Source organism: Lepidothrix coronata, unplaced genomic scaffold, assembly GCF_001604755.1.
Source record: "Lepidothrix coronata isolate B3197 unplaced genomic scaffold, Lepidothrix_coronata-1.0 Scaffold148, whole genome shotgun sequence".
Lineage (NCBI taxonomy): Eukaryota > Metazoa > Chordata > Aves > Passeriformes > Pipridae > Lepidothrix > Lepidothrix coronata.
In genome coordinates this window covers 2,220,346-2,243,841 of record NW_016690328.1, presented here as the reverse complement: position 1 = coordinate 2,243,841, position 23,496 = coordinate 2,220,346, and the positions used below count along the sequence as shown (strand labels likewise).

At 40.4% G+C, this 23,496-nt stretch overlaps 1 protein-coding gene across 8 annotated transcripts in view; it reads right to left on the bottom strand.

The window, feature by feature from the left end:
• SLC45A4 (solute carrier family 45 member 4) overlaps window positions 1-23,496 on the bottom strand; it is an 87,270-nt gene that overhangs the window by 31,034 nt on the left and 32,740 nt on the right. For 7 of the 8 annotated variants that reach the window (XM_017828451.1, XM_017828454.1, XM_017828449.1 and 4 more), the window contains one exon: window positions 6,108-6,728. In XM_017828451.1, coding sequence (XP_017683940.1) covers window positions 6,108-6,351 — 244 coding nt within the window. In that variant the 5' untranslated portion in view covers window positions 6,352-6,728. Of the gene's footprint in view, window positions 1-6,107; window positions 6,729-12,639; window positions 12,820-23,496 lie in introns of those variants that run through there. The other variant, XM_017828448.1, reaches the window with a different exon arrangement.

Genomic DNA, 23,496 nt, shown 5'->3' with positions numbered 1-23,496 from the left:
TACAGCCAGCCCAAATCCTCACGTTAGCCCAGCTCAAAACCTGCTGTGTGTTATCAGTGGTGCCTCTGAAGGCCAAATTCAGTGTTACTTAAAGAAAAACAGAACATTATATATTAAAAAAAGCTGTCAGTAACGGCTGTTGCACAACTGCCAGACCACGTGGTGTTTGCCTTGCTATGAAAATAAAGCACATGCTCCCAACTGCCCTCAGGATTAAAAATCTGAATAGTTTCACAGCACCTTTCTTTTACAGGTGCTTTAAACAGATCTTTAACCAAACCTTCCACTTAGGGCTATCTGTGTTCAAAATCTGTGCTGCTATTACTTCGAGGTCAAAACATATTTTATGTAAGAGTCATACATGATATGAAAGCCTGACATGCTTTTTGGTAAAAAACAAAAAAGGACAGTAAAATTAGTCTTACACAACCCCTTTATGGTGGGCATAAAATTAGTGAATAAGTAAAAAATGATGGGTGGGGAGGTTTTACAGAGCAATTTACAGGTGCCTCAGGCACAATATTTGCAGTCTTATGCATTTCACCACATGAGATCTGAATACAAACTGGACATGATCTTATAGACTAACTGCAAAGCTAACAAGGTTGAAAAATGTATTTAATTGTTGGTTATTCCAGGTTTTCTGGACCCACTGTATATTCAATTCTTGCCCTTAGGTGAGCCATGTTACAGTCCCCTCTTGGGACAGGTCAGCTCTCAAGCCACTTATTCTTCCCAGGAGGATTTCAGATCCTGCAGTTCACTCTTGGCATCAAATGCAACCCAGATGCAGCTGGACTGAACAGGAATTTAACTTTGGGAGTCAAAGAGCAGGTTACAGCAACTCAGTTTCTTCCTGGTAAGACAAGGTAAGGTAAGCCACAGCTGCAATGGAAGATGCAGCTTTGTAGAAAGACAGTTATAAATACATATAACCTTAATGTAACCTCTGGCAGGGATGAGGAATAAACTCGACTACTTGAGCTGAGCTGAAATAGGCTCAGTGCTGCTTTGTGTTGAAGAGCTTCCTCCATCTTTGAGAGGTTTTCCAGCCACTCAGCCCTTTTACACTTGAATTATAGGCAGCCTCTAACAGCCCATCCAATCCCTTTGTTCCCGCCTGCCCCACCAGATCTTTAAGGATTTTAGATTTCCTTTGATCTCAGGCTTAGCCTAAGGAAGACTATCCCCCTTCCACACCGAATTGAGTCAGCAGTTGATACCTTAATTCCTTTGAAGAAACAGACCTAGGAGCTGATTTATCCGTACTATTTCATGCTTGGTTTCTAAATACATCTCCATAATCTCCCCTCTACCTACACCCATTCTTCTCAGGCAGGTATCAACAGTAAATTTCAATGGGGACAGTCACCACCTCACACTAAAAGAGTTCACTCTGTAATATTCAACCTCTTCAGCATAATGAGTTCTCAGCTACCATAGAGATTTCTCAGAATCAGCACTTTGAATTATTGCTTAATACACTTTTTCCATACTGGCAATTTCACATGAACTAGATTTTCAAGACCCTTTAAGCACGGTCTGTTAAGCTTCAGGCTAGGTGAATTCTGAATATTAGATAATTATTTTTTTTCTGAGACATTATATCTAAATGCTTTAGCTGTAAAATAACAGCCCAAATCCCTGAGCAGCTTTCCTACATATATGAGATAGGAGCAACTATAGTATCTTGTTGATTTAAAAGGACCTAATGAAAGAAATAATTTCTTTTCCAAACAAAAATAATCTATGTTATTTTGCTCTGCTTAGCTCAGCCTTTCTCCTTAGTAAAATCTATTAATTAGCACTGAAATACACAGTTTGCAGCAATGCTATTCCTTAGTGTTATTGCCTAAAAACACCACCATGCTCAGGGTTAAGCTTAAAATGACCAACTTCAATATTTAATGCTAGACTGGCCTATGTTCACTACAAGAACCCATTAACTCTCACAGCAAAACAAAGTAATGCCATCACATGTAGGCACCCAGATTTGAAATGCAGAAAACCCACAGCTATTCCTGTACCACACCAGGGAAACATCCCTAAATTTAAGTGACACTATAAAGGTAAGCAGCACATGTAAACTGATTTACCTTATGTTTCCTCATGAAACAATGTAAATGTACATGGTTTCTTTTTAAAAGCACTGGTGTAATATATTTAATTTATGCAGGGGAATGAGGAACAGCTCTGGTGCTGACAGTCGCTTCTGTGCCTATTAACTATTCATAAAACACTCAATAGCATTGAAAGAGCCTTTGAAGCAACAGTAAAGGCTTGACAAAGCTTTTATCATATTAAATATAAAACGTGAAACTTCATGTTTACAGCCACCACTACTCATTAGTCAGACAGTGAGGTTTTCATGCTGAAAGCAGCAGCCACCCCAAGTCACAACATACAGATTTTTTTCTTCCACAGTCCTAATGAAACAGGCACATGAATCCCACCTTTCAGAAGAACTAAAAGGGATTTACTGCTTGCATTACAACCCCAATTTTGTTTGAATTACAATGGAAATAATATGAAATTACCAAATTATTTATTAATGGTTTAAAGTGTTATTAACAGAAATCATGTACTGTGATTTCATTGAACCAGTTTCTTCAAAAAGATAACAGTTTCTCCAAGTTTACACCACACCAGTCATCAGTTTCCCTTCCTTTTGCTTTTATTCAAGGAAAATCCCTTCCAAAATAATTTTATCATGTATCCAAATCTTCCATGAACTTATGAACTGAAAGTAGTTTTAGAGATTTAATCCTTAGAAGCCAAGTTCAATGATGGAAGAAAATACACTGTCATTTATAAACAATAGCAGGGATTTTAATTCCCTCTCACAGATAAGCAGCACTAAGTACCAGATGTTTCAGAAGACAAAGGCCTCATCCTGCTCCTATGGAATTTGTAGTAGTTTATGTGGAGGGGAAGCAAACAGCAGAGTTAATGCACAGAGTATATCCAAGGGTAACACGGAATCAGTCCCTCAAAACCCTTGGGCTGGTGAACAAGTAAACCTCGAGTGCTGAAGGTTTATCTTCTGGTAAAGTTTTAACGCTGGCTGGGACAAACTGCTCATTGAACAAGTCTCAGAAAGGTTAATGAAGATTTTGAGAGATTATAACTTCTGAAAGTGTGAACTAACATAATTTCATCTGGACTGAGGCTGCCACTTCCCATATTTGGCATATTCTTACATCCTCTGAATTCTTCCCAAAAAGTTTGCTGCTTCATTTTGAATTCTTAAGATGCAGGCACTAAGAAACCAAAGAGCAAGTTAGCATTAAAAACAACATGTAATATATATTTGGCTTGTTCTTGTTGCTAAGCTACTAAAGCCCAGTTATGACTACAAGGCTGTTATAGGTTTGTAGCTGCATTTATTTCTGACCTAAACACAGCAATAAAAACAATGATTGAAGTCAGAAATCAGAACTTCTTTTGGTATGGGTACAGCAACTCAGGCACTTCATAACCTCTCCACAGTATCCATTGATTCAAGCAGCTTTCAGTGGTGCCTTTAGTTCTTCTGTTAAGATTTGAGAACTTCAGGAAATTTAAACACAATGAGAATTCAACCACCACTGAATTGGAAAAGGATCATCCAAAGGACCATATCTCCTTCAGCTGATGAAATTTGGTTGTTCATCTGCCAAATCATAACTACCTCTCTGATCCAGGCTCCAAAAACTGCAAAGGAAGTCAAACACCTGCAAGCAGAAAGTGTGTTACACCAGACTAAGGTGCCCAAGGTTTTCATGGCGGCATCTGATAAGAATCTCAAATGATTCCAGTGACCAAAGTTTTCTCTGAGGTACAGAACACACTGTAAAGTTTAATTGTTAATATTCAGCACACTCTGTGAGGAGGTTTTGGGGTTTTTTTTGGATGCCCAAAAGGCTTCTTGTTCTTCAATTTATTATAAATAAAGTTGGTTGAGTCACCACACTTCCCCAGGTGCCACTTCTCAAATATAGTTGCTTGAGCCAATTTAATCTCATAGAAACTGAACGTTGCTTTTACCAGAACAAGATGCAAAGGGAATATTACAGCAGTTCGATGGTAATATTGCAACCCCCTCCAGTGAGGAATAAATATAGCTCATGCTGAGGCAGACAGATGTTGAGGTTGATAAAGGTAAACAGACCCATGTAAGAGGTAATTACCAAACAGGCCAGATAAGTCACCCGTGAATAACTTTAACCCTTCAGTGAATCCAACATTGTTTATTCCCCTGCTGAGGGAATGTGAGTCGAGCACGAAAAATTTCAATTAGCTCCCAAAGCACTAATATTTTTAACAGCCTCCTCCATTTCTTATCTCTATGGCATGGAACATCATCTGCATCCCCACAGCCTTTGGCATCACTCTTGTCGATTTGCAGCTTTTTTGGAAGTGAGATCTCTCTCCTTCCCTTCCCCCAAATCCCAACCGTTATTTTGATCACTGGGGTTAGGGAAGGAAGGGAAGAGATATTTCTCAATTATCTGGAGGAAACAGCTAGAAAAGCTCACAAAAGAAATGTAAACTGGTAGAGTGCTCAGTAATTAAGAGGATGGTTTATTTATACTGTCTGACCTTACCCTATGGTAAGGTAAAGTCAGCTTAGCCAGACATGCATTTATCATCCAGCACAAACAAAGCCAACAAAAAAGGACAGGACACTTAAAAAACGGGATCATCTCCATGCAAAGCAGGATGCAAGTTTGAGTTTAAGGCAGACAGTGACAGAACCAATGTTGCCAGTACAAATGATTTAAGTCTCTAAATCTCAACTTACCCAAACCACAAAACCTCAAAACAAGTTATGGACATTACAAACAATTCCTAGATGAAGTTGCTTGTGTTTTATTTAGCAAGTCAGGTCGATCAGAAAAGCTATTTGGAGCTTTTTAATGTCTATTTTAACTATGCCACCAATAGATCCACGATGAGCTCTGAGAAGGAAAATTTCCAGGAAAACATGGAGGCATAACCCATCAGCATCTCCCATGGCACTAACTGCACTGATTATTCACTCCTTTGTTGATTCAAAATAAACCAAATAGCAATTTAATATGAAAATACATTTTTGACTGCAGGAAGACTGCATGAAAGGATTTGTTCACAAGCTGAAACTATAATGCCCTTTTCTCATATAAAATATAAAAATATGGGTGTTTCATTCAAGGTGCCAACCTTGAAATTTTTTAATGATGTTGTAAATAGTATTCACTGAACATTGTTTTCTAGTTGGTTGAGTGCTTCTGTTTGGCCACAGCCGAGCAAGCTGTAAGGCACAACTGCACAGATAAGAGCAAGCAAACATATAATATACAAATATGGTATATACAATTATACAGTGCACACACATGGTTGATTTATTCCCTCATGGAACCACGGTCAGCCTGGTATTTCCATTCAGTGTCATGTAATACTTTATGATGTCTGATTGAGAAAATGAGTTCCTGGATTTGATAAAGGTAATACCAGATACTGTTAACACTGTAAACAGTTTATTGGAAAGCTAATGACAGGACTTGCCACAAAGTTTAACACTGGCTACGCCTACTCTAAACCTCATCACACCCCCCATTATCATCTAAGGCTATTGGTATCGTGGTTTATTCATATGTAGTCATGTGTTATAAACTAGACAGATAAATCACATAAAACAAGACTCACTAGTGGATTGAAATAAATGCAATATTTGACTAGTAGCTCGAAAAACAAATTTATCCAACCGCTTATTCTAAAGTACTGCAACCTAAAGCATTTCTCCATAAATTAAAAAAAAAAAGCTTCACTTCAATCCTTTATAGCCTAATATTGTTTCTAGTTTCTAGGACACTTACCTTGTAGTAAAGAATTATAGATTAAAATCAGGTTACATTTTTTACAGAGGGAAGCAATATTAGACAGAAGATGAATGCCTATAGAAATCCTTCCCACCTAAACATGTTTACACAGTTGAACCTGTGGCACAGATAATAATGAAAAAAAAACCCAAAACCTTTTTACCTTGTGTACTTTTATCTGGTAGACACCACTCCCCTCTTCCTCTGGCTTCAATCAATGCAAAAATACACAGAAAGCTTTGACTAACAGAAAGGAGGATTACTTACCAATTTGTAACAACACAGGTGTTACCAAAGCTGTCTCCATGGCATAACAAAACTCCCTGCCAAACATTACTGCACCATGCATCACCCACAGGCGTATTGGTATCCGGTCTATGGATCCTTCACTAATGGTCTCCTCCCTACTTTCATTCTCCTTGTTCTCTGGTTTCTGAAGCTGTGCCACAGGTAGATCTTGAACTTGCATAGATTCCGAGTCAGCATTCTGAGGAGCCATTTTCATTACCATAAAAATATATATATATTTGTTATATCTATATAAATAATACTACCATAACTCCACGAACAAGTTAGGGTGTCTTCTCTTTTCTGCTTCTGTTCCTCAGGCAAGTAATGCTTATATTCCTCTTGTACAAACAGGTATCTTGCAACTTCTTGTATAGATACGAGACATCAAGAACGAAAAGCTATTTGGTAGGAATTTCAACATATGGCTTGCTGGTTTACTGTGAGTTAGAGTTAAAAATCCATAATTGCCATTCAGTTAATACCAGTTTCATAATTATTATTGAAGAAGTGCTGAAGTTGTTATTCGTGCTACAGAGAGGTGGAAAGGCGACACAAAGAGGTGCTCCACTGTTAATCCCCATCGAGTGGCTGATTAATCTGCAACAAAAAGCAAGCATTTAAAAATTTCAATAGCATTTTTCAGGATATTGTGCCCCCCCTCCTTAACCATATACCCTATTTCCTGCTTTCCATTGTCCTTGCCTAGCACAGGGTCTTTTATCCCACGTTCCCTCCTACCTCTGCACTTTCCATTGAAATGCAGTTACGCCTCGTATTTAAATGATGCTTTACTGTACTCAAGTTCCTCTGGTTTGTGGTCCCACACAAAGCCACAGGAGAATATCGGGGTATTTGTCTGAGATCCTCAGAACACTGAGCATAAGACGAGTTCTGGGAAATTTAAAGCAACTTCCATTTCAGAAACAGCATAGGATATTCCAGCACTATGCCAGGAAGATGATTCATCAATTGCCATGGTCACACAGACATCTCCATTTAGGCTTTTGGAAGTTGCCAATTACTTTGCAGTAACCATCACACCATCTTATACTGAAGATATTTCTCAAGCAAGCATGAGCAAAACAAGCCATGATGAATATAACTAAGGAGCGATATTTAAATATTTCAACTTCTAATGAAGATATATACAACATATGAATTCATCTTGCTGCACACAAGACCAGAGCATCTTACTCCCACAGCCTGTGAGGCTGCTGAAATTCATGAAAGCAGAATGGTACAGTATCTTCCACCATACATTAAAATTATTCAAATATATTCCAACCAGGTAAGACAAGCTTCTCCTGTATTTTCCATTCCTTTGTGCCGTAGACAAAACCTTGGCAGATTTATATACTGTGGCATGTCAATCAAAATGAGTTCAAGCACTTATGAGAAAGAGACAAAGCATCTTATAAGAAGTCAGATTACATGATGTTTGTACTAGAAGGAAGCATATTTACATCTATGAACTCCTATCCCGGGACAAAACCCCTCAGGGAAATGGTTCCACGAGATGTGGGTTCTGGGAGCAGAGCTGGTCTGAGAAATCCCCACACTGCAATTCCCAGTCCCTTAAGCTGTGGCAACAAAAACTCTTTGTGGGCTTGAGCACAGACCAGATCATTAAGTGGTGAGCCTAAAAATGAGCCTTAGGACACAGCTGACATGCTCGGTGTTTAAAGCACGTAACAACACCAGCTCTGTTCCAGTGTGACCTGAGATACTGTTCTACTAGAAGGCCATCACGGGAACATCATCTTCAGCACTCCCTCCTGCTGACCCCTCCTTCGAGCTGTTTATTGCATGTATTTTGTTCTTCCTTTCAAAATCAGCTTTTTTGGTGTGGGTTTTTTCATCTTTCAGGCTCCCCAGGATTACCGGAATTCTTATATTTGATCACCTCATCAACAAACTAACATTAAAATTTTCATTCGAGCTGGACAAACCTTTAAATCACATGAGAAAGTTAAAGTAACTTACTAAGCAAGTTCTATAAACCAAGTTTTGAGTTCGAGGTATTAATCTATAAGCATTTAAATAACTCAACAAAAAGGACTCAAGAAAGCATTTCTCCACCCACTCAGAATTAACAGAAGATGCAAGTAGTTTATCATAAATACAAAGTACTCTACGTATTAAAAAGCACATCCACTTCACATAACACAAGTTCTGAGTGAGCAAAGCCTACAAAATACATGTTCCGGAGTAGGAGCAATTATTTTAATTACAGACTAGTGACAAAATGTTTAATTGCTGGCAGACCCAGGCAAAATGACATTCAGTAGAATTTGAAAGTACACGTTAGCTCTTACTATTCCAAAATCACTCAGAACGTGTGTGTTGGATTACACTCCTGTACGAGATGGCTTTAAGGTCTCCACTGTTCTCTCATGTCTAATTTCCCCTCCTGTCACTGCCTATGAAGGATTTAATTCCCTTTCCATTAACACCTCATTCCATATGCAGTGACAGGGTAGCAGGACAAGGCACAGAGGATTCACCACACCAGAATATTCTGTGATGCACTGGGGCAGCCTGCACACACAGGAGGGATGACACCAGGCTGGGAGCATTTGTCCCTGGAAAGGATAAAGAGGCAGGACAAAAGAGGATATCTGAGATTTAGCCCATTTGAGCCAGGCTCTTCGGGGATGACTGAAAAAGTTATTTCTGAAGTGGAAGATGATGGGAAGTGATCAGATAATTTAGGAGCCAGGAATAATGGATGGTGGATGGAGGTAGACTCTGAAGCTGTAATTGACACAGATAAGAACAGCACATTTTAAACATGCCAGAAAAAGCGGTTACAGTGTTCAAGTGCAGCAGCAAGAAGCACAATGGACAGGTTTTATCTAAAAGAACAGAGAATTACTGTTCCATTATGTCAATTTTGTGGTAAGCACAGTGCTAGACTTCCTGCAGCACTTTCATCTGACTCCAAGTGCACGTCTAATACAGGAGCCAGAGAATAACAAGAGCCTCTCAGAAAGGTCTTCAGTTCTTTCCTAAGCCCTGCTCTGTTGTGTTCATATTCATTTTAGACTGATCCAGATTCTGCCACTGCTTTTTCCAAGTTCATTTTGAATTTGGCAAGTTTGAAGAGTGGCATTCTTTCTTACCCAGGACAAATTCATTTACCTGATGGAAGTAAATATTACAGAGGCTTTTATGCAGCAAAGAACTTCAAAATAAATGGCATCTGAAGAGGAGCTGGATTAAAATACCAAAGAGTGATTCTCCTATATCTGCATCCAGCACAAATTGTTTTTCATGGTTGGTTTTGAAGGGCATTTTCATGATTAACAACAAATAAGGCAGTAGAATGTACAGAGGTTGGTGTGAAGAGAAGTTTAGATACAGATACTGATCTTGCCAAGTGTTTATGGAAGGAGGGGCCTGATCACACTGGCTCTTCTTCAACTTAATTGCACGTGTTTGACCTTTGGCCACATTGAGGCAATGACAAAATCTGTAAAGCAATAGTTAATATTTCAACAAAACAAGCAAGTAATATATCCTGAAAACTAATCTATAACCATAATTTTATAAAGCTGCTCAAATTGCTTCCAATCTTATCTGTTACACTTTTACTATCTATCTTCCACTGAGGCCTAAGTCATGACTAAGTGGAGCATAAAACATGTTACAGGCTCGACATGGCTGTATCACAATAACCCTGTGCCTCAAACAGGTTGTGTTCGCAGAAAGAAATGTGTGAACCATCAAAGAACCAGAGGAAAATTACTGCCATTCTTTAGGGTTTTCCGAAGAGGAAGTGTTATATAGGTCATATTTGTGGCCCACAAAATTCAGTGGTTTTCTTTTCCCTAGTGAACACTAAGAAAGATGCAAAAACCCCACGTCAGACAATTATACAACAAGATGCCTCAGGCAAATGACTTCTATCACACTTCTGTGTCTAGTTCAGGACTTGAGGGTTGACAAGCAGTGCTGCTGCATTTGTGATACCATGACCTGGAGGTCAGCAGACTGGCAGCACACCCATCTATACCAAAATAAAGGGGGTTAACAGTGATCCTGCCCAAATCTTTAAGACTGAACTATTTTTAATGCATGTTTCCAGATCTCTCTTGCTAACAAGGAATAGGAATGCACTGTTTGAAAAGAAACCAGATTCCCTGAACCAGTGCCAAAGCACGTGACTGTGAGCTGGGGAGTACACAGCAAGTCTCAGGTAAAATCACACACGTATTTTCTTGAGCAGTAATAAAGCTTGTCAAGTAGATAAAGTTAAATGGGTCCAACTGAAGAAAACGAGACAATTTCAAATCTTTTAGAGGGTTTTCTTCCTCCGAAGCCATTAGGCAATCCTTAAGGCATTTACTGGTGTAAGAAATAATCTCAACAGGGTAGGTGTGCACCAGCTATAAAACCCCAAGGCACTGTAGGGAAAATAAGCTGAGCCCAAGAAACACTGGAACGAGCAAACCACAAAGGATTGAGATAATTCTGTTCAAACACTGTTGACTATCTAAGGGAAAAAGGAGAGGGTTGAGCTGAAGCAAACTACCCATTCTTTCATCCTGGTCTTTAAAGTTTATTGCATTAGCTTCTAATAATTTATTTAGTCATCCCTTGTCTTCAAGATCTGCCTCTTACATTATCACGACATTTTACATGGGAGAATACATTCTGACCAAGGTTGTCTCAAATCACAAAGAACTGCATTCAGTTTTGCTCACAGAGATTATTATCTAGTGATGTAGGAAATAATCTAACTCCAAGATTCTACTGTTTAAATGAATTCCACCTTCTTGATGCTGAAAGGAAGGGTGAAGAGACAACTTGAGCCACCATTGCATACAATGTCTCTTCGTTGTTTACCACTAACTTCATAAGGGAAAATAGCTAAGAACCAATTCTTACAGAATTTAAGTAGCTTTAATGGTTCTGAAGGTCACAGTTGTCATTGTCACATCAGGACCTGTCAGTGATCCATTCTGCTCAACACACCAAAAAACCCATAAACAACAAAAAATCCAAGTAAGTGCTTCTAACTCAAGAAATATTTAAATGTTTGTTTGATAAAAAAGTGTAATAATCCAGATTTCTGTTCCTCACAGAGCCTTACACCTTACCCTCCTCCAATTCTTCACTGAGTGCATCCCAAGACATCCATTTTAATAACCACACTATTTCACCTGTGAATCATGTCAGTCCAGCAAGCCTCAAAGTGCCCAGTCATTTGCCAGATACTTTTCTGCCAAGTTGGTTTATGCTCAGCTTTTCAAGTAATATGGCCATATCTTGAAAAGTTATCTAGGTTGATTTAAGTTTAGCTTTAATATTAGCATTGGAAAGAAAGGCATTCTGGGTTTATCTGGCTTTTCCTCAGGCTAAATAAATGTTTGGCTGAACACTTCTACCCCCACGTTGCAGACAAACATCACTTATTATTCCTTCCACAGCTCAACTCAAAGTGGACACTGGGTTCTGCTTCAGCATCTGACTGGCTTGCGAAACGATGCATCGTTTGGGCTTGTGCCTTTTCCAGAGTAAAATGGCACCTGGCCAAGGATAATTGCTAATGTTTTGAGTTCAAATGCTCTGTGCTCCACCACACCAACAGACAAAGAGAATGCTGCTGTGAAAAAGCAGCTCTTAAAGGCAAGGCTGACCTTCACCCCTCTGCAAGTGTGGCTACAACACTACCTCAAAAACTCATCAATTCTCAAAATACATTGAAAATTACTCTGTAAGCAGCCGATGCAACTGATTTTGTACAGAAATATCACATAGAATACATTAGTCGCTTATTATACTGCTGACACTCTGGGTTTCTCCATCACTTTAAGATGGTATAAGCAAGTACTTCCTCTAAGAGCAGCAGCTCTTCCTTTTCTCTGCCCCTGGTTCCTTACTCCCGCCATTTCCTCCGCACAACGTGAGCGGCTCAGCCGTGAACTACACGCTGTAACTGATTTGGGCCGAAAACTAAACTGACAGAAACGCATCCAAGAAGCCAAAAGAAATCCTTTATAAAGCCAGGTTGGTTTTACCTGATTGCAGGGCCACACAGATCCAGCCCATCACAACAGGGAGGAACAGGGGCAGCTAAAAGTGCTCCTTTGGGCAGCAATACCCAAAGCCAGTGTGAAACTGCAGCTCGCAAAGAAGTTGTTGATGCATCTCTGTGGCTACAAGGTCAAAAACTAATCTGCCCAGCTCAAGACCTGTTCAGAAAGCAGAAGGATCCTGGGGCATGCTGGGAGAGCTCTGCATGTACTCTGCCTCCTTGTACTCACCAGATGCAAGGCAGAGCACCACTTACTCGGCCAAGAGGCAGCTATTTTCTGCCCGGTTGTTTTGCGGCTCTGTTGCTAATTATTAGCAGCTGTTTATAGTAACAGAACTGGCCACAAGGGAAGTTTTTCTGGCCCATGTCAGTACTCAAGTGTTCAGTCACTGCAGTAGGAAGAAGAGTGTCTAGAAAACATGCCTGGAGTTTTTGGCCCAGCTGGACAAATGTGCTCAACAGACTTACTTGAAGTTCAGCGGAAGGGCTGAATGCTGCTGTGATCTGATTGAGTTGTTCCCTCATCAAGGTGTAGACTCAAACTCTGTGACTTTGTAGAAGCACCATCACACAGGTGAGTCATGAGGCCTTTGGTTCAAAAGGGCAGCAATCACAGGCAGGTAGTTGTTTAAATTCCCATTAAGGCTTCTGACATAGTCAAATGCAAACATAGAAAGGTTTTTAGCTACTGCTTTCTAAAAACACAGCTGTATTAACCCCATCAAAGGGAGAAGACCACACTTGTTCAGGAATAATTTTTAAAAATCAGTTATACCATATGTTACTTGACAGTCCCATATGTGAGCAATGTTACTCCAGATCCTGAAAGTCAACGTCTCATTTGAAACCAGTCTTACATTAAACTGGCCTGGCCTGTTGTGAATCACTAAAAGCCTGCCAAAACAAAAGGGTTAAGGCTAACTGGGTGCAATAAAGAACCACATTTGACATGTCCTAACATCTAATTCAACATTCAGGTAATCAAAGGCATTGAAACACAACAGCATAAGCCAGCTTGTTGTACAAGGACACCACGCCTCAACAACCCTACGACTGTCACCGACTGCAGGCTTAGATGAGATTTTTAGCAAGTTCGTATTGAAACCTGAGATTTAAAAAGAAAAAAAGCAACAAAGAAAAAAGCCACTGGAAGCAGCACAGTGCTTTTGCAACATGACCTACTTTCGAGGCTACAACACAATTTAGGCCACCGAAGCAAGGTCTGGGCGGGGGTAAGTCATTCTGCAGCACGTTGTGAATTAAAATCATATGGAGCAATCCACCTCACATGGAGAAACTGCATTTTTTCCACTTCTTCCAACACAAACTTTTGCCTGCCCTCAGGACTTTTCACATACCGTAAGTCAGTTGTTGTCTTTTACAACCCCTGCCCTTCTGTTTAAGCCAGGGCACAATGTTTGAAATACATATTCATCTAAGAGAAGCAGATGATGTTGGCAGCTTTCCTACTATTAAGGCTGAACATCTGATATTCTCAACTCTCCCAGCAAATAAATATCTAAACCACAATCCAAAACCTAAAAAGCAAGGGTGTGAACCTCTTCATTTCAAAAGGATTAATGAAGACTTGTTGCACCCTTTCCTTGGTATGGATGCAAACCTGACATATACAGGCTTACAAACTCCAGCCCTGCCAATGTTCAATCTTCTAGAGGGTTTCCTGCCTACTTGTTTAAATAAAACATGGCCTTGACTAGAAACCCCTTGGCTTTCTTGGGACCCTCCTTCCACCCCCTCACAGCTTACTCAGAAAGTGACCAAGAGTAAGATTTTGGCTCCTGCTGGAAGCAAAGCAGTCACAGATGGCAATGTGGGAATTACAAACTCCCTCGATGGGCTTTTTCCTGCCCAGACACATGAGGAGGAATGGAAAGCTCAAGAGGTAAGGTGGGGAGATGGAGGTGCTCGTGACATCTTTGTAAGACAATGCTATTTAATCATTCTTTGTGTTTTGGAGGCCAATGTAATTCCTCCATTCATTACTGGGGAAAAGAGGTAGGAAATCACAGGTCTTTATGAAATTACCGAAACAATTCTGGGAAGCCATCTTTTTAAGAGGGATCCAGAATTTAATGTGAGACAGACTTTATTCAGTGAATTGGATATTATACTGCTCCCCAAAGGCACAGTCTGTTACTAATATTGGATCAGATTACATTGTTAAATCACTGCTGCTGCTGTTTTTAGTAGGAAATACTTCATTTTGTTAAACTGGAGAGGTGGCATTATCTGATTAAACGTACTTTTTGTTTTACTGATGGTTAAAAACTTCATAGATGCTCATGTTACCCTCATGTTTATTAATACAGGTACATTAAACAAGTAAACAGCTAAGGGGGTATGGGCATAAACAGCAATAGAGAAGCCTTCAGAGCTTGTGGCAAACAGCTGGGACCAGTGATGCTGGAGAAAAAACAGGCACAAAGAAGCAGTTTCACAGCACAGCAAAGACAGGCATATCTCATTTGTGACAGCTGGATCTCCAGTTAGCAGGTTCTACCCTCAAAATCTGGTAAAGGGCAAGATAGCAAGCACTAACAGCCAAGAACTTGCAAAACCAAAAAATAACAACTGAGTCATCACAAAAGCACAAAGAACTAAAAAACTCATGCGACAAAGATTATTCAGCCCAGTGTGCAAATATGCTGTTAAGGGCTGACATTGCTGCAAATAATGACTTTCACTAAGAAAACCCGCTGATTTGGTCAGATAGGCAAAAACTTTAGTCTGGCTCAAGCTAAATATGGCCCAGCTTGCAATGCCCTACAAAAGGATCCTTAAGGTTTTAAACCATGTTGAACAAGAGCATTATCTCCCATCAGAATTAAAAGGATTCATTCCCTCTGTCTCTATGAGGTAGAACAGAGGAAAAGAATCATAGAATCAGTTGGGTTGGAAGGGACCTCTGAGATCATCAAGTCTAACCCTTGATCCACTACTACTGTGGTTACCAGACCATGGCACTAAGTGCCACATCCAGTCTCATCTTAAACACCTCCAGGGACAGTGAATCCACCACCTCCCTGGGCAGCCCATTCCAATGCCTGATTAGCCCCTCTGTAAAGAATTTCTTCCTAATATCTAACCTAAACCTCCTCTGGCAGAGCTAAAGACCATGCCCTCTTGTCTTGCTGATAGTTGCCTGGGAAAAGAGACCAACCCCCACCTGGCTACAACCTCCTTTCAGGGAGTTGTAGAGAGTGATGAGGTCTCCCCTGAGCCTCCTCTTCTCCAGGCTGAACAACCCCAGCTCCCTCAGCCTCTCCTCATAGGACTTGTGCTCCAGTCCCTTCACCAGCCTTGTTGCTCTTCTCTGGACCTGCTCCAGCCCCCTCCATGTCCTTCCTGAACTGAGGGCCCAGAACTGGGCACAGCACTTGAGGTGTGGCCTCACCAGTGCTGAGTACAGGGCAAGAATCACTTCCCTGGACCTGTTGGCCACACTGTTCCTGATCCAGGCCAGGATCCATTAGCCTTCTTGGCCACCTGGGCACACTTTGGCTCCTGTTCAGTCTCCTGTCAATCCAAACTCCTAGGTCCCTTCCTGCCTGGCTGCTCTCCAGCCAGTCTGTCCCCAGCCCATGGGGCTGCAGGGGGTTGTTGTGGCCAAAGTGCAGGACCTGGCACTTGGCCTTGTTGAACCTCATCCCGCTGGAATCAGCCCAACTCTCCAGCCTGTCCAGGTCCCTCTGCAGAGCCCTCCTGCCTTCCAGCTGATTGACACTCCCCCCCAACTTAGTGTCATCTGCAAATTTCCTAATGGCTAGAAAACTAAGGCTATCAATCAGAGAACATCTTAATACATTACCAAGTGGATTAACTGCAACAGTCCCACTTTCCTGCAGGAGGAAGGGCAATGTCCAACCCAGTGGGGCTGGTGCTGCAAGAATAATCCTATCAGGACATTGTTGGCAGTAGCATTTTTTTCAGCAAGTTCCTTTAGCAGGGCTGTCCCCTCCTGACTGCAGTGTGGGAAATGAAGTACACCAGAGCGACCTTTGCAAGTTACTCTCCAGAGTGAGCAATACTGTCTATAATCAGTTGAGAGTAGTGTTTTGCATGAATATTCATCCATAAAAGTAGTCAAGCTGATTACTTCATTTGTACCTGCACAGTTAGACATTCCTTGCAGATGTTACTGTACCTACGATGAAAAGCACATTATTTTCATGTACTGGCATTTAAACTAATTATATTCTCTGCTCTAAAAATTCACAGGCTGGCTTCTTCATGCTGCAAATGCTTAAGAAACCCAAATACTGCCAGAATATGTATTAGACAATTACAGAAGCTATTCAGTAGATCAAGACAAAAAAAGAGCACAGCATAGATCTTCATAAGCTGACTTCCTCTAGCATATCATTAACGTCTGTAAAGTCTAATTCATTGGAATTATCTCCAATTACCAGTCCCTAAACGCATTACCATCATTCAATCTCAGAAAACTCCATTAAAGGAAGGTTTTGAAAACATCCCTAGAATTTTGTTCACCCTCCAACAAAGATGGAGAAGACAGGTTTTGACCAGATTTTACTAAGTCTGAGGAAATAATTACTCCCTCAGAGAAAAACCAAAACAAGGCAGAAGAGGGTTTCTCACATTTCAGATTCTCCGAAGGGCTTGTAAACAACTATATATAACCGGTTATATCATCTTGCACTAAGTGTTCTCATTTTGCCTCCTTTGAGCGGACTTGCAGATCAAACAGGTCCCTCATCACTGTGATGGCTCGGTAAAAAGCCACCGTTTACAGCCTAACCTGCAGTTTGAGCCCACACAGGCTCATCCTGATTGCTGGAAATTGTCCTTGTCAGCACAAATGAGAGAGGTCCCTTCCCTTCCCCACCCAAGCCTCGCCAAGCTTCCCTCCATCTGGGCCAAGGAAAATATTCTGACATCCCCTGGTGAAGTGTTAAATGGAGCTGACTGCTGTAGTACTGAAAGAAATGAATAAAAGGTGTTTAGAGATAAAAATTTATTTCTTACTTACTTCCTCCCTGGCATCAAAGGAATCTCACCTCCTCCTAAAACCACGTTGCAAAGGGTGTGGTGAAATAGCTGCTTCTCACCCCCTGCCCCACACCTGCAGTGCATGAGGTGGTGCTAATAGAGAAAACTGCAGTTTTAGGGTGCAGCACCTTCGGTAAACACCTCCAGTGCCTCCCTTTAGAAGTACAAATAGTTACAAAAACGCGTTGAGAAAGCACACTCCATAAAAAGCATTGCTTACAGCACTTGAGCAGATCCCTGCTCCAGTTTTTTAGGCTGTCCCAAATACCAGCGTGACAGACGTGTTTATGTATACTGCCATGAAGCAGAGCTATTTGATTTAGGTCCTCAATTATTTAAATAAACATTTGAACTGACCTAGCAGTGATGCACAGCTCGTATATTTTAAGTAAGGTGTAAGATAAACAAAATTAAGAATCCCCTCTTAAACCCAATAACAAACAAACCTTAAGAAAATCAGAGAAATACTGCTTGGTCACTAATATAGTTAAATCAGTCCTTAGAAGGGTTGCATCACCACACTGATTTCAGCCCATATCCAGAGCATTTAGGCACAATACAGTAAGAACTTCCACAAACAGTACTTCAAGTAGGGGACAAAAATACAGGTAATGAACAAACAACACTTGGGCTAATTTACAAACCATCCATTTTTGGCAGTTTTATTGTACATAATGTGCTTTAGCCTTAGCTGGTTTATCAGCAGCCCTGTAGAAAGCTGGTGGCCACATTTAAGAGCAGCTTGATCAGGGCATATTTTGATTTTGGATTATGAACGAATGGTATTTTAGCAATGTGTTTTGCCAAGCTGTAACCCTGTTAGAACTGGCAGGATAAGTTATTTACTGACACGTACACTAAAATAATAAGAGGGTACAAGTGCTTGGCAGCTGGACTTGATACATGAAGACCAGCTAGCAGGAAAATATTTAGAGGACACAGATCTCTTCCATTTGTGACTCCGTAGAACTACGAAACATTTGGCAAAGGCTTGTCACAATTTGGCATTTTTACCTAATTTGGGAATGACTGTCAGCTGTTCTTCTCTTATAGGATGCACAAGCTCCAGCATCCATGCCACTTTAACAGCAGACATCTGGACCTGTGTGGGATGAGACCTGCAGCAGATCTGCACCAAAGAAGTGTTTATATCCTGCTGTTCTGTCAGTGCAATCACTACAGTTCTTGCAGCTGACAGTCACCTTCAGCAGGTGAAAACGAAAGTAAACACATCTCATCTAGGTTTGGTCCCGTCCCTTTCAGACAATTCAATCATGCTCTGTCAGTCCATCAACTCTTCCTGTACAATATACAGCTGCCATCCTCCAAGGAAAACTCTACATATCACCCAAGGAATCCTTTAGGGACAAAGCTACATTGTGAGATGGGGGCATCTCTCATCCATGCAACTCTAAGTATCATCACATCATCTAGAGCATAGAACTTGCACTCCTTTAAATCCCCACAGGGACAATTTTCCAGGGGCAGAGTGGTTAAGAGGAATCGATGGTTTCGTCAGCTGCACTATAACTATGTTACAAGCCAGCTGGGGCTACCTCAAGCAGGCTGCAAAGGCAGCGAAGATGTTAATGTACATTTACCTACCTTGAATATTGGTTGCCCTTATAAACCATTAACCTCTCTCCAAAAAAAACCCAAGAAAAAACAAACCCAGAAACCAAACACGAAATAAATGCTGTTTGAAAAGCATCCAGTCTCTCACAAGCGTTTTCTGTTCGAGGTTACTATCAGATAATGCAGCTTTGAATTACCTAAGACATCCTCAGTGAATTAATCTTACACACACTAAAGCAGCTTTTCCTGAATATCCATAAGAACAAAATATTGTTGCAATAGTTTCTACAGAACTAGGCAGGTTTCTTTTAGGAAGGAGAGAGTTTCTTTGCATAAAAATTATATTTAAAGTCAACAAGTCCTAGCCAATGTAATTTACCTGTAAGATTCAAAGCAGGGCTGCTGGCATAAAGAACAGGGCAGTGAAAGGCTCAGCCTATACAAACATGATTGATTGTCTAGAAAACAAAGCTAATCTAGTGGTTGTTTCTTTATGCAAGGCTAATTGCATACCAGCTAGAATGCCTTTCCAGATCATTCTCAGAGGCAGAATGAATTTGTGGTCAGATAGTATCACCGGCATTTCTCTGAGCAGGCAGAGTTGCTTTAATATTTGCAGGCAGCACGTGAAAAGAGCAAAACGAGGGAAATGCCAGAATTCCAGAGCACAGAATAGCACAATACTGAAATGTAACAGTTGAGCTGGCAGGTTATCCTACTAGACATCTAATATCCTCAGAAAGGCATGGGATCCTCTCTAAGAAGTACACTCAGAGAACAAGCAATCTTTGTTGCTCATTCTAATACCCTGGATAGATCCTGAAATCTCAAGCCGAGTGGGAAATCCAGAGAAAGAAGCAACAACCTGAACACCTGACAAGATAAGTTTGGTTTCGTGCCTCTATTGTTTAAGGAGACACATTGAGTCGGTGTAAGCCATCTTCCGAGGAAGGAATATAAAAGGGACTCCACAGACTACGTGAGTAGGTGCAAATTACAGCTACCACTTAAATCTAGGATCTGAGAACTGGTCAAGTGAATACAGATGAAGACTTTGAGTATCACCTCTTTAAAAGGCACATCAACTACAGTTTGGTAAGTGAAATTTGGTGGGGGTTGATTTGAAGGATAAACAGGAACAGAATTGTCTTGCTCAGAGAAGTCTTGAGATTAGCCTAACAAGCACCTGACATTAAAAGACCTCCCATCTGAGGGCTGTAGAGCTGTTCCAGAACGTAAGAGAGGAACAACTGATCAAATTGAGAGCTGATCCATGAATGCTGCCTTCAATGCACTGAAGATACCTGCTTATGAATTTCAACAGTTTGATAGGAGCATTCTCTACACTTGAGTAATAACATCTAGCAACAGTGTGGGCTTCATGAAGAAAGTTAAATAGCTCTCATTCCTCATTCATCTTCTGTCATGCACACACCTTTATTAAACTGCTTAAAGTTTGTGGCTGCATCACTGACTTTTCCTCATCCTGCTGCACTCACATTCAGTTTGGATTCATCTCTGCTGCTCTGCTCATGCAGTAGAAGAAATACCAGTACAAGATTTTTAGTCTCTACTCTTTTCTCTGGTTTAATCATCTTTGTGGTCCAGCAGCAGCTGTTGAGAACAGGCACACCACAAGGTAGGGCATTCAGCTCTGTAAGCTCTCAGTGCTTTCTGTTCTCTGATCTTAAAAGTATAATGGACACAGTCTTCTCACTGTTTCTCTGAGCCTGACCTTACAATATTCCAGATGCTACACTTCCAGCTCCCTGACCTGTCCTAATCAACTTACAAATTACTATTGCAAGCTTCTATTTGCAATAATATATTAAATTGTTCCATTTTCAAAACTTATTTGATGTTCATCTTCCAGGAGATGACCACTGCCCACAGTAGCATCCCAAGCAAGGAGCATCACTAATGGCAGAGCTCAGACCAGGTATGATGTGGACACACAAACACCTGGCTGAGGCCGTTTGGTGTTTTTGACTAGATGAATTTCAAAGAGGTGTTTTCTTTCTGTGCTGCAGAGGAAATCACAGGCTTGCACCTGTGGGAGAAAACAGCAGGACAGTTGTAACTTCTACAACAAAGGGATGAGTAAAAGTTGCAAAATTAAAGTAGTCAGGTTGAATGAATACTGCACATAACATTACCTAATCTCAACTTCTTCAAGAGTTTTAGGTCTTCAGACTATTTCTTTAAAGAACTGCTCTACTTTTAACTCAATGTATTCTCTTATCAGTTTATTCTGGTACAAGATAGTGGCTTGGCTTCCAACCCAGTTCCCATGAAGATAGTTAACACTTACAGATTCCTTTGTCTAACATTAGAACCAGCTAAATCCATTTATCACACATGGAGTTGATAAGGGATAGAACATTCACCCCTGAATTATTTTGCTGCTTTGGGCTGGTTCCCTCAATGTCTGCAAACAGTTTGTGGAAATGAGCAGACTTATCATTCAACTTCACCACATTCTTGGCCAAGTCCTTGAAAATCAGACAAAAAGTTGTTACCTTGACATGATGGTGTGCATATTAGTCCTAAGTATTTGAGCTGCTACACCTGCTTAAAGTATAGGGGTGTTAAGAGCAGGAAAAACAAAAACATCAAGGCTTTGAGCAGATGGCAGTAATCCTGGTCACGCTGTGGTGACACTAATTTTCCCTAGAATTTCTAAAAGCCTTTGTAAGCACTTTGGCATATTGGATAGCTTGTTATAGACCTCTGGTTCCAGTTAGAGATTTTAGAATTGATTCTGGACAACTAGAATTGCCTGATTTGGTCACTCAAGAAGTCTTCCAGGAAAAACCCTACTCTGAAACACTTGCAGGTTTTAATAAATTAGCAGTCATGTAGGATTTCACAGGTTTTACTAAAAAGCTGTAGTATGTGCCATGTATGTCTCTTTTCAGGCTCTGTCAACCTTAGATGAAACCAGTGTGGGTAGGATGCTCAGGTGGACTTAGAGGACATTACAACAGCAGCTTCCACAACTTTTGCTGTGAAGAGCAGCTGACTCCAAAACAGTATTTCCAAGTAGGGTTTCAGGAGCTTTCTGGTGTTGGTTCAGAAGTATTATCAGCTCATGCACTGAGAGTAGGTGTAGTGAACAGAGATCCGTGAGGATTGCAAAGGATAGTGTGAAATAAAAACAAAAACCAGCAAACGTTTATGGAAACACTGCTCCTGAAAGCAGGTCAACTAGAGAAGGGATTACACATTTTTCAGAAGACCTGTGGATTAGAGAGAGAAGCAGAACCCAAGTCAGTAACCTGTTGAAAGGAGATATTCTCACTTTTATCCTGATGTTCTCTTAGAGTGAGGAGCACCTCACATGACTAATAATTCCTCATCAAATCACAATAACTTTCAAGCCAAACACTTCAGTGAGCAGAGCACGCTGTACAACCAGAAAAAACTGAGAGAGGAAATAATCAAAAGGACAGGAGCCAGAAGACATGACTACAAATTCTGAAGGGCATGCGATTATTCTACTTATCTAAACAAAAGCTTGACAGAGGGTTTTAAGTATGAAAGCTGTTGAAAGGACAACATGAAGTGATCTCTTCTTCATCAGAAAGGTAATGATTGGCCCAAGCTGGAACCAGAATTAAAGCATATTTTCTACACCAGTAACAGAATTGTTATCCATCATGAGCAAGACAACAAGCAGGTTCACTCCTTCATTGCCACACTCATGGATCAACATCCCATGGCTCTACCAGCTGAGGTTGCTCCCTGCCATTCTTACATCTTCATTTGTGAGCACACACACAGTTTCCCACCTACCAGGACACACAAAGGCACAGACATTTGCAAGTGCTGCATGTGTAGGTGTGAGTCTTCAGCAGTAACACAGGAAGCTGAAAAAGAAAACTCAATTTCTTGTAGCTTGTGAACAAGAAAGTACATCTACTATTTGACTAAAAAAAGATCTTAAAGTTGATGCAAGTCACTGGTCAGTACATAGAGGAATTTGACATTTTACACTTTAATTGCTTGTCAGAGTGAGGAAGCCCTTAGGGTGATAAATTTCATGGTTATTGAAGCTTATTTTAATGAAAAGCATGGCTTGCCCTTCTGGGCTGTATTTTATTTTGGCATCTTTACTGAGAACATTGTGCTTAGTCATTTTACTTTTTCAATTACAGGACCAGCTTATGCAATAAACTAATTGTTTACCATTTGAACAATCACCTGCCAGATTTTTGGGAGGAATAAGATTTGATTAAAGCAATCAGCAGTTAAGCATAAGAAATCCTTAAATGTTTTAGGTTAAGAGCCTAAATAGACTTGAAATATTTTAATGTTGCTTTGTATAGCAGTCAAAATTTAATAGATAAAACAGGGGCACCACATCCCTCTTATGTCATTTAAGTGAAATGCGTTTATCATCCTGTAAGAGCTTTAAGTTTTTATTCTTCCAGCAACAAATTTCAAAGTTCAATGTATTACTTCTACATAAATATTTCTGCAAAACACATTCTCTAGAGAAGTACAGATGATCATGTAGTAAACCAGTCATAATTCGAAAGGTCACTTCTATTTTGTTTTAAACCTTTCCTTTTAAGCAAAAAGATACTTAAATTTAAGCTTCAGTTCCACATTAAAACAGCTGTGATGTGACATCACTATGTTTATCTTGCATCCTGGTTTGAAATCAAACTGTGGAGTGAGTTTAAGTTAATTTGGATAGACAGTTAGGGGATAACA